Consider the following 15,275-nt stretch of genomic DNA (forward strand, 5'->3'; position numbering starts at 1 on the left):
CAGATTTGTCTTGCCGCCAGTCTTTATTCACCTCCTTTGCAAAACACACCCATGAGATCTCTAATGACCACACATCTTGACGGTTTTCTGAGCACTGCTAGGAAACTTAAAATAGATTCGTTGTTCCCCCCACCTATCACCTTACCAGCCACGTGCCATGACATGCAAGGAACCGCCAGTGTCTGTATCCAATTGCCCTTCCCGTTACTTGCTTCATAGTGACTAGGGGTGGAAATCTCTCTCCCCCCCCCCAATTCCTCATAAGCCTGGCAAAGTAATATGACACTGCCTTCTGGAAAAGAGTATAAGAATAGTGGAACTGCTCACTCCATCATAATCAACCTGCAGTGATTTGCTACTGAATTGTGACCTCACTCAAACCTGTCCAATAAAATACAGTATCCTGGTAAGTTTTTTGAGAGGAAACATTTTCTTTGGGTTTCTTGGTGGTGGTGGTAGCAGCTTGCATTACAATAGTGACTTATGTGATGATTGTGATAGTGATTTCAGTTCTGCCAATATCCTATCTACCTCTCTTCCCAGCTTCGATCCACCCTGCTGGATCCACTTGGACCTGTGCTGCCAAAGTAGCTGGTGCTGATCTGAGCAGACCCATGTAGGTAGCAGAGGCTTTTCCTGGGCAAGGGAACAAATGTTTATTTGCCCAAAGGAGACCATAAGGGCCTGAAACTCCCTGTGAGATGCAGTGCCTGTTCTGCTGGCATGGCTACATGGAAACAGGGGGAGTTTGGTAGGATTAGACTGCTGTCTTTTCAAAACCATCACCACCCAGCTGTTTGGGTGAATTTTGAATGGACTAATTACTGAAAGCGAGAGAGAGCCACAGTTCTTCTTCCTAACACTTTTCCATTCCTGACTATATCCTCTGTGGCTGCTTTTCATAAAACAAATAACTAAACCAGTGGGAGACTTTTTGCACATCTCCTGTGTAAGGGCTGTTCTGGTCCTGAATGATGGCTAATTGTAATTTGCATCCCATAGCCATTTCATGGTCATCAATAAACTAAAACATTGGCAGAAAGACCCCCAAAGCATGATGTGACCAAGTGTCCATTAGGGCAAGTGACCAGCTAGTGTTCTGTGTAGTGTCTTTGATGGCTAATAAGTCCAAAACACTGCTGGAAAACAGTCACTGATCCTGCTCTCTCTTTTAAATTGTACTTGTTCCAATGTCTCAGTAACTTCATGGGTTGAATACTCTGATAGAGTATTCAAACTCCACATGAGTATTAAGAAATAAATATCTGTAAGAATCGCCAATGTGGAAATCTGCCTTTCACTCACAGGGAAACCGTCATGTAGAAGGAAAATGGCTACTGTGCTGTGGCCAGAGATTGCCACAATAATTTTTCAAGCACTCATTTTGACCTGACTTATTTGAACACTAGAATGCATCAGCCTCGACCCAAAGTCAAGGAAAACCAAGCAGGTATTAAGAAATGAGGAGCTAGGATCTGTTATATGTTCCATTAGATGAATATCTGTTCATTGTCCTCCTCCTATCAAGTGAGAATAATGGAACTCTCAGCAACCAATGAGGATGAACGTCTCGTTTCTAACAACAGCATCAACATTTCTTCACATGGGATCTCCTATAGTTTTGGTGGCTTGACGGTGGTACAGCTCAGATATATCTTTGCTTTCTTCTGTGGCCTCATTTTATTAGTTGGTTTTGTCGGCAACCTGTTCATGTTGCTGGTCCTGATTGAGGGTTTCCAGAACAGCAGCAGCAGCACCTCCAGTCCCATCTCCACTATGACCAGTACTCTCATGATTAATATCACCATCTCCGACCTGATCTTCCTTCTCTACAATGTTACTGTGCTGTTGTTCACCTTCCTCTATGAGGACTGGGAGATGGGGGCAGCTGTGTGTGTAAGCAGTCAAAGTTTTTCTATGTGGACCATGTTCTGTAGCTTTTACAGCATGGTGGCCACCTCCATCCTACGGTATATGGCGGTGCTCCATCCAACATGCTCTTTCTCGACAAATACGTTCCAGAGGTTCCTGCTTTGTCTGCTAATGTGGCTTATGGGCTTCACAGTTTCCATCCCCAACTGGATGCACCAAGGAGTCCTTGTTATTGATGATGCCAGATACTGCATGCTCCTGATGACGCCAAGACAGACATATCTGTATTTTGTCCTCTTTGGGGGTATGGCCTTCTTCCCCTTTGTGCTTCTGTTGGTCTTATGCTATGCCAGAATAGTCCAGTCACTCTGGTTCCGGAGGATGGTGGTGGTCCATTCATCAGTGAACATTCAGCTCAACAAGAAAGCCACTGTCATGATTCTGACTGTATTAGCTGTTTTCATCTTGATGTGGATACCATATTCTGTGTTGATCTACCTCTCTGCAACCCACAGCCTTCCACAGACTTCTTCAGCGTTTGTAGCCTCCAGTGTATCCACAGTGTTGGCTTACTCTAACTGCTCAGTGAGCCCCATCCTCTGCTTTTCCCTTTCTGATCAGTTTCAGGCTGGCCTAAGAAAGCTGCTTTGCAGGAGAGATTCTCAGTGATTCAGTATCAGAAGCAGAGTTGACAGAATCTGTGTAATTACATCTGTAGCTGCTTCAGAAGGGAATAAGATGCAAAACAAGCATTTCTGTAACTCACTAAAGTCAACTGCTTTGCAATCATTAAGCCACTTGTGCCCAACATTGCAAATATGCAACAGGGATCAAATGTGTACACCTGTGTGCTGGACAAAAATGGGTTAAAACAATCAGAAAAGTAGAAGTATACTGAGAGCAATTGGTGTTTTCTTTTTGAGGGGCAAAACTGAAGGAATGCATAGACATATACAATACTTAAATCTCTAAACCACATGTCCAAGAACTGGCTATTAGAACGATCATCCAAGTATTGTATACAGTATTTTGTGTTTGAAGAGGGTCAGCTGAAGTTATGTTGCCTCACCCCTGATTTGAAAAAGCTTACTGACCAAATGACAGCCCTTAGAGGTTTTATTGTGTGATATTTATACAAATTTCAACTTAGAAGCCATAAGGAGCCATGGGTTGATCTTGTTTTCTCTGAGTTGCAGTTCTGAGCACTAACAACTTAAGTGCCTGCAGATGCATCCTCTTGATGGCTTTGCACATGTGTTCTAGATGTTGCTATGTCTGAATACAGTGTATTGTTCCTCAGGCGGTGTAGAGACCTGTTGCTTGGGCTATTGCGCCATTAATGTCTCTCTCTCATGACTTGTGCAGAAATTTTGTATAGAATATAATGTGCCTAGTCAGCGGCACTGTGGTGCAGTGGTTAGAGTGCTGGGTCAAGAGAAGGGAGACTATAGTTCCAGTCCTCACTCAGCTATCACGTTCAATCACTGAGTGACCCTAGGTTTGGTCATTATCTCTCAACCTAGTCTACCTGACAGGATTGTGAGAATAAATGAGAGAAGGAGAAACTTGTATGCTGTCCTGAGCTCTTTGCAGGATGGGTGAGATAGAAATATAACCAACCCATAATAACAACACTCTGTTTATTATGTACCATCGACCTAATAGAGAAAAGAATATCTTGATACATTTAGAGATCATTTTCTCTAAAAATGAAAGAACAAGAGGTGCTTTGTGTACAGCAGAATATGGACACCATGTTCCTGTCCTGCTCCTTCAAAACATTCAGTGGACTTCTCAATATGTCCTCCAGTACAGTATAAACAGGATCTGAATTATGTGATATGAACAAATTGTGCACATTAGGCCAATTTAAATGTATGATGTGAGAAGAGGCAACAAGTTATGTAGGGTGCAAGTACAATGTATTTTGATATTCTTGGCAGTAATTCTGAACAGTGGTGTAGCTATAACACCTGAGGTGGATAATTTTTTTAACTCTCTGGGATAATTTTTAACACATCTTATAACAGAAGTAGGTATAAAGAAAAAAATGGTTAACTCTCTCCCTCTCTCACACACACTCCCTCCCCTGTCACTCTACCTGCTCCCACCCAAATGGACTCTCTTAGCCAGTCAGTTCAACTTTTCCAGGGAGACCAGTGGCCTTTAGGTGTGTTTTTGTCAGCCACTTGCAAGAACATGAGTCAAGTTTTGCTCTTCATGCATGCCGTTCTCTTGCCCCCTGCCCACCAAGCACCGAGATTTTTGCTCAATACAGCAGCTCCTTTTCCTTCCACAGCTTCCACTGAACGTTCAAATCTCCTGAGCTCCTCTTGCCAAAGCCAAATGCTCTGACTACAAATGTGGTGGCTGCAGTTTTTCCAGTGTCCAGTAGACTACATAAGCACTCCAGCCTTCCAATACCAGGTGACTGACCACATTTGTTTTAAATCATTGAGGAAGCAGACTTTGGATTCAGCAAGATTTTGTGGTGTGAATTCAACAACAAGCAGATGAGCATGAATTGCAAGGCCTCAAATTTTGGCACCCCTTTATGGCTGGCACCCACAGTAGACCACCCCCCTGCCCAACTTTTGTCATGCTACTAATCCTAAACCCTTTCCCTGCGCTTGAGCTTCTCCAGGCATGCTGCAGAAGCCCCTGAAATACCTCAAGCCAATCCTTGTAATCTTAGAGACTAGAAACTTGCTTTTTGAAAGAGAATGATGATGCTTTTAGAAGTTGGAATTCTATGCATAACGCCAAATTATGCTTTTGCATGATGTGAGTGTGATGGAATTTGTGATTGACTTTGTTCATTTGTTATCTTTCTAGCCTGCCTTGCTCCATCTCTTCATAGGGCCAAGGGGGATTACAAATCTAAGAAAACAGAATTGTAAAAACAACCAGCAATCCAAGATCCTATTACCGCAGCACAGATACACTAAGCAAGCAATTTAGGTTTCTCCTTGTGGGTCTCTCTTGAAAAACTGAGACAGGGGTTTGCATGAGATCTCAGTGACTGAAAAATAATCATGCTACATTGGTCCATGGCCTCTAGGTGGTGCTGTTGCATTTAACAAAAGAGCAATCGAAGTAATCATTGCAAATGATTCCAGCAAAGCCAACAGCAATCTGAGCACAAGCAGCACTTTGGTCCTAGTTTCATTTTCTTGTGCATCTCTGCAGTGATTCCAATCTTTTTTCCCCCCTGCCTCCTTTTGTATAGACACGGACTGCGGGGACTTGAAAATATTAGCCCATCCCAACTCCTTGTTTTCCTCTTGCACTGAGCAACTTGCTGCAGCCACTGGCTGGGTGTCTCAGAGCTCATAATTTCCTAGGGAGTCCACTGAAATGTACATTCAGACCAATTTCACAAGATGGATAAGTCTGGAACAATCCGTGTTGTTCACCATCAGTAAGAAATCAATCAAGCGCAAGAGCAGAATGGGGCCATTAAAAACTCAGCATTGCTGAAATCTTTGTGATGCGAGCAAGCGCCAAACACGATTGATGGACTTCTCCATGGCTTCCCCTCTTTCTATGGAAGCAAGGAAGGAAAGATGGGTCAAAATGCAGATTTCCCCCCCAAAGAGTGTTGTGGTAACATTCAGGGAAGCAGAGGCATGTATTTAGAGCTGGCCTGCACTCAAAGGGGAAAAACCTCAGAGGAAATCTCTCACACTGTTCACTTCAAGGGCTCCTAGGGTTCCTACAGTGTCAGGAGGTCTACCAGAGGTTGACTGGCAGTGCAAGAAAAGGAATTCGCATGGCTTCCACTGTGACAAAAGCCCTGGATTGCAGAAAATGTTCTCTTGCTGCTTCCTTGTCCCTTGTCAGGGGTTTCCTAGCTGAAAATGTGCTTTGCCTGCCACAGCTAAGGAAAGATGTGCAGAGACACACCCAGGGTCAGTGCTATCATCAAAACAACTAGGTAGCTGCCGAAGGTGCAGACCTCAGAGGGGTGCAATCCTGACCTTGGAGGGGCACAGTTTTATACAGATTAATTTTTTTAACCTATCAAAAAATGCAACTGCAAAAATGCAATAAATATAATTTTTTATTTTAAGATCAATGCCACATGATACATATAACACATCAGGTGTTTGAATTCACTAGAGAAGTCAGTTATGTTAGGACTTGTTAGTGCTGGCTTGACACTATCAAAACAGATATAAAGATGAATGTTCAAAAATTGAAAGAAGCTGTGCGTGACAAGGTAGCATGGAAAGACCTATAAAGCTGCCAGGAGTCAGACATGACTGAATGGATACAACACACACACAGGTGGGTCTTTGTATCTGCTGATCAGGTATCCACGGATTCAATTATCTGTGGATCTGGGGGTGGAGAGTTTGCCCCCCCCCCCGTGCTGATTCCATTACCTTTGTTTTTGACTACTAGTGCTGGAATTACTAGTATTTCTTCATTAAACAAAGCAAAATTGTTGCTGAAATGAAGAATGACTGAACCAGCCTGCAAGCTAGATGGAGCCTAACTGAACATTAACAGGAAGTGCTTCTTGTTAACATTGAATCAATCTCCTTCAGAGGCACAATGCACTGCTCTGGCGCCCACCGCAGTGACGTTATGACATGACATCACTTCTGGGTTATCCCTGGAGGAGGAGGCACTAGCTGTGTTGCGCCCTGTTCCTCTTCCTGTGGAGGCTCCCCTTCAAGGAAAGAAGGAATGGGGCACACCCCCACATTCCACACCATAGCTATCAGTTCTTCCCTATTCCAAGTATGGTGGTGGGGAGAATTTTCTTCAAGCCCCCACCTCCATCTGCCCACCACCAGAGTCTTGAAAGGTGGAGAGGTTCAGGCAGGAAGGAGGGGGAACTGCTTGACAGCGCATGCCAAAGCACACCATAGTGGAAGTGGGTAAAGGTCAGGTTGTAAATGTAGGGCTGGCAGTTGACTTCAGCACCCCATTGCCCAGAGCCTTGTATAACCCCACCCTGGAGGACCATCATGACCGTAATCATTATTATTATTACTATGTATTGGTTTGAAAGCAAAGCAGTGAACAATTGGTGCAATCACTGCTGGAGTGATTAATAGATTACAGCTGCCATCCTGGGAATAAATCCATTGAATTTAATAGGACTAGCATTGGATCACACCTTGTTAAACCATTTTAATCAGGATTTTCAATAGTCCTGTTTACTGTTCTCTGCTGAGTGCATTGTTGTAAGACGTTTACAGGTACAGTATCTTTTGATTTAGATACAGCTACTACAAAAAATTTCTATCCTGCCCTTCTGAGCCAAAGTTTTGGCAGAGTAACTGATGTGACTATGCTGAAATGTTTCCCTGTTGACATCAGGTTACAGCTAGTCCATGTTCACTCTGCAGGCTATAGTTCAATGTGATTTCATCAAACTTCATAGGTCAGGTCTGCTAAACCTGTGCTGGCCAGTGGAGAAACTGGGAGCAGAGCGCTGGGATTTCCTCTGTCACAGGACAGTGACAGCAGCAGGAGGAGAGCTCAGAAGGAAGATGTTTTTCAAAGGATCTTATTTGGGGAGAAGAGGCACTAGCCTCAGCAGGGAGAAAAGTTGCCGGGGGAGGGGGCTATCACCTTTCCCAAGCCTGTCTGAGAGGTATGTTACATTCAGGCTACAAACCTATGCACATTTCTATAGGAGCAAGTTCTTTTGAATACAGTGGAACTTACGTCTCAGTAAGCACACATAGGCTAACTGTCTTATATACCTTTTATATTTTTTAGGGTTATTTTTTAATCCCATACTTCCATTTTTAGGCATTTGTTTGAAGACTATTGTATGAAATGAACTCTAGATTCTTAAATAGCCAATAATAAGTTCCAAAGCAGAAATAATTGCAGGAGAAGAAACTGCTCTAATGAAGTAATTTAAGGATGACCTTTTCTTCTTGGTTTTTGTGGAATCTTGTCAGAGCTATAAGGGCTTGTGCCATGATAAGCCCCTGCTCCTGCAGTTCAAAATGTATCACTACGGGATGGGTGTCAGCCCATAACTGAAATATGAATTGGACCTTTCAAACAAGATGCTGAAGGCAAGAAATCAATGGTTCTGTCATTCCACTCTTACTAGCTATCTCTGCCATGAAGTAAAGGGTTTCCTGCATTCAGTATAAGGCTAGAATTGCTCAGATTTTGTCTTCCTTGGCAGATCCTGCTTATACCATACTAGAAGACATCTTGAGAAGTCCTCTGCATGTTTTAGAAGGGGCCCTTGTCTGTTGGTGCTCAGCTTTCACAGGGAAAGGGAGGCATATATGAACATACACCTCAGGCTCATGTATGAAGTGCCTCATGTAGCCCATTGGATTAGGACATGTGAAGCATAATGCTGAAGAAGATCATTCATAAGGAACATGAGGTTCATATTCTGCAGTACACAAAGCACCTCTTGGTCTTTCTGAATGCACATTAAATAAATCATGAAAGGCATGAAGCAGTCAGTTCCCATTAGTGGGCAATTGGAAATCCTCCACTTTTTCTCAGAGGAGAAGACTGCCTGCTTTTTTCAAGTGTTTCAAAAAGGGCTTTGCGTTACATGGTAGCCTTGATACTCTTCTCCAATTGCTTTGCCTCTTTCCATGGCCTGGCAACCCTGACTAGCTTCCTGGGCCTTTCACTGAAATGCCTAACATCTCTTCTCTTGCCATCAATGCGACTGATGTTTCTTGTAGAGGGAATGAACACTCCAAACACAAAACCAGAACAGAGAGAAAAAGGACTCCTTATGCTTAACAAGTGGCAGTATTTGAATATACAACACTTTGCCTTCAGCCACAGCCCTTTAGAATGTTAATTACACATTTACTAGTTTGAATTTAATGCCTCCTGTCTGAGGCTTAGGACATGAATTAGCATTTAATTACTTCATTATGTTGGGCAAATAAGTGGGGTGCATAGATTTTCAAGCCCAGAATTGTTCTCTCTTGGTGTCAACTTTGCTTGGGGATGGGATGCTCAGGGAAGGGTTTCCCACCCTCTTAAATCTGTGCACTGGTGTAAAAATATTTATTGTCATGACAAGGGCAGGAACCCACCTGTATTCTACAGGACAGTTCACAATATTTGCAGACCTGTGTTGGTACCATCTTTTGCAAGGGATTGAATGGGAATCCAAGATGTTTTTTACTCACTGTAGTGGAGACAGCCCTGTTAACCAGGTCTGTCTTAGCCAAAATCACTTGAGTTGCCTAGCTAACAGACAAGTTATACTAATTTACATATTATACAAATGTAATCCATAATGTGACTGGGTGAGTTTTTGTTTGCTAAAGAATGCCAGGGGAACCATGAGGGATAGGTTCTGATCCCAATTACACCATGGTTGTACCCAGGACACCATGAAACAGTTCCCAGTTATAGAATCCCCATGCACTATTTTTACTGGAATTTTTTTTCCATGTGTCATAGAACACCTTGCAGTAATTCCAGCTGAGATGTAACTAAGGCATGGATCACTGTAGCCAGAGCTGCTCTCTTCAGGACGGGCAAAGCCTTGGCAAAGACACTCTTCACCACAATCATCACCAGTGTCCCCAGGACCAAAGCAGATCAAGAAGCACCCTCAGACTGCAAACGTGATCCTTCAATGAGAATGCAACTCTATCTAGAACAGGTTGTAAACCCAGTCCAGAATCAGCATTCCTTTTAACAGAACTCTGTCTTGCCCAGATTAAGTAGATGGTTTACTAACAGCACAATCCTCCACATGCCTACTCAAAGTCCCATTATGTTCAATAGTGTTTACTCTGAGGAAGCAAGGAATGTCTGTATAGGTGTATAGGATTGCAGTGGGTATAGGATTGCAGCCTATGATTATTAGACCAAAATGATTAAAGATTTGAAAATTTGAAAAATATGTTTTCAGTGTCAGATTATTGAAATGGAGAGCATATTTGCATCCACTGCTATGTTGCATCTCTTGGAGAGAATGAACAGGAGACTGTGTTTTTAAGAGCATTGGTCTATGATGTGCTTCCCCCTCACCTCTATAGAAACAACATTTAGGGTGCAATCCTAACCCCTTATGTCAGTGCTTTCCAGCTTTCCAGCACTGACATAAGGGCAATGCAGCTCTGAGGTAAAGGAACAAACATTCCTTTACTTTGAGGAGGCTTCCATGAGTGACACCCAACTGCAGGATGCAGCACATGCCCCATTGGCACTGCTATGCCAGGGGTTAGGATTGCGCCCTTAGGAACAGTTTTTGATTCAAGATGTAACAGTGATTTTTCTGTCCTCATAAAATTGGGGAATTGGTTAATCTTAAACCACTCATTATACAAATACAAGCTCTCACACTGCTTTAATAAAAGGAATAATTTATTTCAGTTTAAGGCAATCCAATAGAAACCATATTACATCAGACATTAAATGCAGAACATGGTAGCATAAAATAATTGCCATGCTAATAAAAAGAGTGGTGAATGGAGAGGGGAATAGGGTAGTTAGGGAAGAACATGCTGGATGGTTGTTAGAAATAGCAGAGGCTAGAGGAAATTTTGATTTTGGGAATAGAACACACAACAACTTTTCTCCATGATTCAGATGATGTTACCTGGAGAATTCTTGTTGTTTCCATCACCACTTAAGAGCTCATCAGTGGACCAGGGCTTCAAAAGGTCTGCTTCACCCAATTTCTGATCCTATATCCTCAGTGCTTTCTCAGTGCCTGCCATGTTTTCTTTGCACACTCCATTCAAACCCAGCAGGGCACAAGTTGGCATGAAGTGTGCCAGCTTGCACATACCCTCTCAGAACTGGAAATGGAACAGATTTGGCATGCTTCACTCAAACACAGACTTGTACAGAGACACAGCACATAAACCAGCGCAATATGCAGCACTCAGCTGTGCTTGTAATGACATGACGCGCAGACAGAAATGGAGTACAGATGAGCACAGGCAGTGCTCAGGACTGCTGCTCCTTCAGAACTGGGCAATTGTGTTAGCTATGCATCCCACTATTTTCTCTTCAGGTGTTTCTGATTTTGAGTGGAACTTGGGGCTGATCCAAGGGAGGTGGAAGAGTCAGCTTTTCACCATCTCTCCTGTTTTGGTGTTTGGAAGACAGGTGTTTAGGGAGGATGCCATTCTGGAGTACAAGCCACATCCCCAAGTGCAGGCAATGGCAAAACTCAGTGTGTAGTTAGTCTGTGGAACTTCTTGCCACAGGATATGGTGATGGCGTCTTGCTTAAATGCCTTTAAGAGGGAATTAGACAAATTTCTGGAGGAAAAGTCCATCAGGGGTTACAAGCCATGAAGGGTATGTGCAACCTCCTAGTTTTAGAGGTGGACTACCTCAGAATGCCAGAAGCAGGGGAGGGCACCAGGATGCAGCTTTTCTTGCTGTCTTGTGAGCTCCCTAAAGCATTTGGTGGGCCACTGTGAGATACAGGAAGCTGGATCAGATGGGCCTATGGCCTGATCCAGCAAGGCTAAAAGCTCCCATTGATCATACCTAGATCTGGACTGCATATTGGGTCTCTGTTACTGAGCACATGGACCAAGGACTTCTATATAGTAAATTCAACCCCAGCTGCAGAACTTCAGGCACCCCAATCCCACATCCATGGAGGATCTGAATCAGGAAGGGAAGTTAAAAGTGACACTTAACCAGCAAAACAGTGTGCCTACAGCAGCAAAAGATATTCACCACTGATTTCTGGAGAGCATTAAAAATATTTTGGCTGACTAGCTCTGCAAGCATTTATGAGCCAACCAGGAATTGCAACTCTCAAGTAGCTGTGCAAAAAAGTGAAAGGGCACAGCAATAGTAAGGTCACTTTGACAGGCACAACCTGAATCCAATGTAGCTAAAGTGGTATGAAAGGAGACTAGGGCTTAACTATGTGTCTATATATTTCTATATAATATCTCTTATAATGCCATGGAGGTAAACAGTAAATTGATCATTGTTCCCATAGGCACAGGCTATTTCTCCTTCCATTCCTGGCATTGATAATCTGACTGTGGCAGGAGCTTGTCCCTATTTTTCTGATTAAGCAGGTGGAACAGAGAGCCACTTGGAGGAAAAAAATGCCTAGAATGACATAAGATACAGGATCTAATACAGGTTTGAAGGAAGCTTTTGCTCTTCATTGGCATTTATGTTTACAGTGGAAGTTTTTCCCAGATTTCATAGGAAAAGATTTCTCATTTATAAGTCTAAGTTTTGTAAAGTCAAGGCCTGCCCTGCCCGTAGCTGGTGCAGCTGTCCAAAGTCTTGACCTGTGACCATTGTTAGGGAGACGTAGCCATACAAGTAGATAGGGGCAGGAAACAGTGAGCTGGATGATACTGGAGAGATCTGGGAATCTTCCACACCATACTGGCACCACCTCAGTCCTAGTTAAGTTTTTGACCAACTCTAGATAAATCTATCTCAGAGAAAGATTGATATTGCTTGGCAATATCTCAATATACTTTCCTATTACCTCTGATGTACACTGATATAATTGCTAGGCAATGGCTAAGTGCTTCTTTCATTCACTTGAGAGCCAGCAAAACACTTACAGGCTGGAAGATCTACTTGACTGAGAATTGCTATGGGAGAGTCTTTGAAAGTCTGACAGCCCAATCCTATGCATGTCTACTCAGAAGTAAGTCCCATTAGAGTCAGTGGGGCTTACTCCCAGGAAAGTGTGGATAGGACTGGGTTGTTGGTCACCCTGAGTCTATGAAACTGGTCAGACATACAAGTTGAAATCAATATAAATAAATAAACAATAAACCACCCTATTTAGGAATTTCCCAGGGATGAGAAATGTTTGGGAAATTGCTGAGAGGGCATATGCATTAAGAGCTATGTGAACCAGTTCATTTTGTGAACCAGGCTGTGGGGCTTTCATATCATGGCCCCATGTCTCAAAGAGGTTGAAATTAAAGAGAGGCCAATTAGGTTCAATCAGAGCACAGCATAGGAACAACTTACGTGACTGCAAACATGGATCATATTTCTATTCAATGCCAGGAAGTGACTCTCTCCATCCCTCTCCATCCCTGTGCACATATATTTGTAGGCCAAAACTCAAGACCATGCTGATAGGGGAGACTGATTATTACTGAACTACAGTCAGCCTCATGGGCAGGACTGTAGCAGCGTCTAGAAATCATGCCCAGCTCTTATGTTCTGCTCCTGCTCCCATGTTTAGAACATCTTTAATGAAACCCTGCACAGTTTTTTTTCAGGTATCAAAGGCTCGACGGCAACTTGCAGAAAATCAGGACTTTACACAAATTGAAAAGGGACTTAATATAGGCACACAAACAAACCAGGCTTGCACAAATATTTGCCAAACAAGACTAACAAAGAATAAAGGGTATTATGCAATTCAGGGGCAGCAGGCAGTCACAAGGAATAGCAACAAGACCGGCAGCATCAGAGAAGACGTCACAGAGTTACTTGACTACAGTATTCAGCCTGTCCATCAATCCAGAAGCGGATTGCATTTGGAGCCATTACAAAGCAAGGAGGAAAGGCAGAAGTCTTGAAGCGGCAGGTGGACTATACATGGGTGATAAAACCAAAACAATTCATTCAGAAACTCCGGATAAGGAGAGAGATCTGGGGGAAGAGAGGCTTGCAAGAGTTGGGAAATTACTGGTTCATCAAATGAATCGTTAAGTAGAACGAATGATGTAGGCCACTTTATGAAAACTGCCAGGACAGATTACGTTCTTAACACCTTGCTGACATCCCCGTTAAAGAGACAAGGATGCTTGCCAATGACTGTGAAAAATAAAAAACAAGTACCCACACTTTCCGCAGGTTATTGTGTCTCAAGGCCGACAGGTCCTTCCAATTATGTATATTGGTGTGCCAGAATTCCGGCTCAAACTATGTAGTTCCAGTAGTGGACTCTTGGGAAAAGCATTCACTATGGATTTTGCATTTGGTGGTGTGATCACTACCTTGATGCTTGCCCACAGAAAACCCATTACTGAATATAAGAGAGTGACCTGTGTGCATGCACTCTCTCTCTTTCTTCCAGTCTTCAGATTTCTGTCTGAAGGGTGTGGCCTGTGGGGGTGTATGGAGGTGGAGCTGGGTTGGGCTTGATGCCACGTCCCTTCATGTAGGAGATGAACTGGTCTGGAATCTCAGCAAGGACATCTTTAGCCAGCCGGGCCATACTCAAGACATGGTTTCCAGTGCGGTCAATGTAATCCCGGAATGGGACAAACTGAAAGAAAAGAACATGTCAGAGGAATGAAAAACAGATCTAGAAAGTCAGTGTTTTTCCACATAACTGGGACTTCTCTGATTCGTACAAATAATACAGAAAGGTCAGAGGTGGAAAACTCCAGCCACTCACCGTGCAACTGATGTTTAATGGCAAACCTGTCCCAGCTACTTCCATAGAACCACAGCAAAAGTTTGAAAAAATATTAAATTTAAGCGCTTTCCTCAGCAATAACCATTATGATAGGGTGGAGGGGGGGAAACCCTCAGTATGAGATGATGATGATGACTTTGTAGAGATTTTGTTATTCTCAGGTGAGAACATCTTTTGATAAATTAATTCCTTCTTGACTCAAGGCCCAATCCTATTGGGCCCAGCTGCCAGTGGAACATGCATTCCACTGGTGGCAACTGTGGTAGAGCAGCTGTAAAAGGTGCTTTTGAGAGTGTGTAGAGTAGCATGCTGCCAGCCAAAGCATTCCCACACCTAGTGCAAGTAGGACCTGCTGAGGCAAGTAGGATGTTGGGGGGGGGTGGGGGAGGACAGAACGGGGCAGGGAGTGGCCGAAACTGGGCAGGGAGGAATGGGGGGTGAGGAGGCTGCATATGGGGGTGGGTTCATGGTACACATTGGACCCTATCCCCTCTGTGGACAGCCTCCCTGCCTTCTTTCTCTCCTTGGACATGTGCCAGCTACCGCATTGATTTAAATCCTCTTCCCCTCCAAAGCTTACCATACTCCCCCCCTGCCCTGCACACAGTACATCAATTTCTGATACAGTTGCACCAGTGGGGGTGGGGGTGGTGATAGAACTGGGCTGTCAGGCTGCAATCCTATAGCCGCCCTGGGTCCCGTTAGGGAGAAGGGCGGGATAAAAATAAAGTTTTATTATTTATTATTATTTTTATTATAGCCACTTATCAGGGAGAAAGTCCCACTGAAATCAACAGGGCTTAATTCTGAGTAGATATGCATAGGATTGTGCTGTCAAACTTTCAGAATAGGAATGAGCAATACATTAATATGGTTGCCCTGATATTTTTTCATTCCTTCTCTCTCTAACCATTGTCAGCCTTGTTTTCTCTCCTGTATCTGTTCATGTTCAGAACACTTATGCATGAACTAATGAAATCATCATAGCCACAGGGCTATTTATGCAGAGATTTCTGCTTGATGCATTTTGATGCACAAAGTGCAACGTGGAT

General features: G+C 43.4%; 2 protein-coding genes across 2 annotated transcripts in view; one reads left to right on the top strand and one right to left on the bottom strand.

Moving 5' to 3' along the window:
* Nucleotides 1–1,536: 1,536 nt before the first annotated feature.
* Nucleotides 1,537–2,541, top strand: LOC136648522 (galanin receptor 2a-like). Its single transcript, XM_066624638.1, has one exon. It carries the CDS (start codon nucleotides 1,537–1,539, stop codon nucleotides 2,539–2,541), a length of 1,005 nt encoding a protein of 334 aa, XP_066480735.1.
* A 7,647-nt stretch (nucleotides 2,542–10,188) lies between these two features.
* LOC136647808 (copine-5) overlaps nucleotides 10,189–15,275 on the bottom strand; it is a 140,591-nt gene continuing 135,504 nt past the window's right edge. Inside the window, exon 21 of the mRNA XM_066623593.1 lies at nucleotides 10,189–14,070. Within this exon, the coding sequence (XP_066479690.1) occupies nucleotides 13,882–14,070 (189 nt within the window). The 3' untranslated portion in view covers nucleotides 10,189–13,881. The remainder of the gene's footprint in view (nucleotides 14,071–15,275) is intronic.

This window comes from Tiliqua scincoides, chromosome 4, assembly GCF_035046505.1.
Source record: "Tiliqua scincoides isolate rTilSci1 chromosome 4, rTilSci1.hap2, whole genome shotgun sequence".
Lineage (NCBI taxonomy): Eukaryota > Metazoa > Chordata > Lepidosauria > Squamata > Scincidae > Tiliqua > Tiliqua scincoides.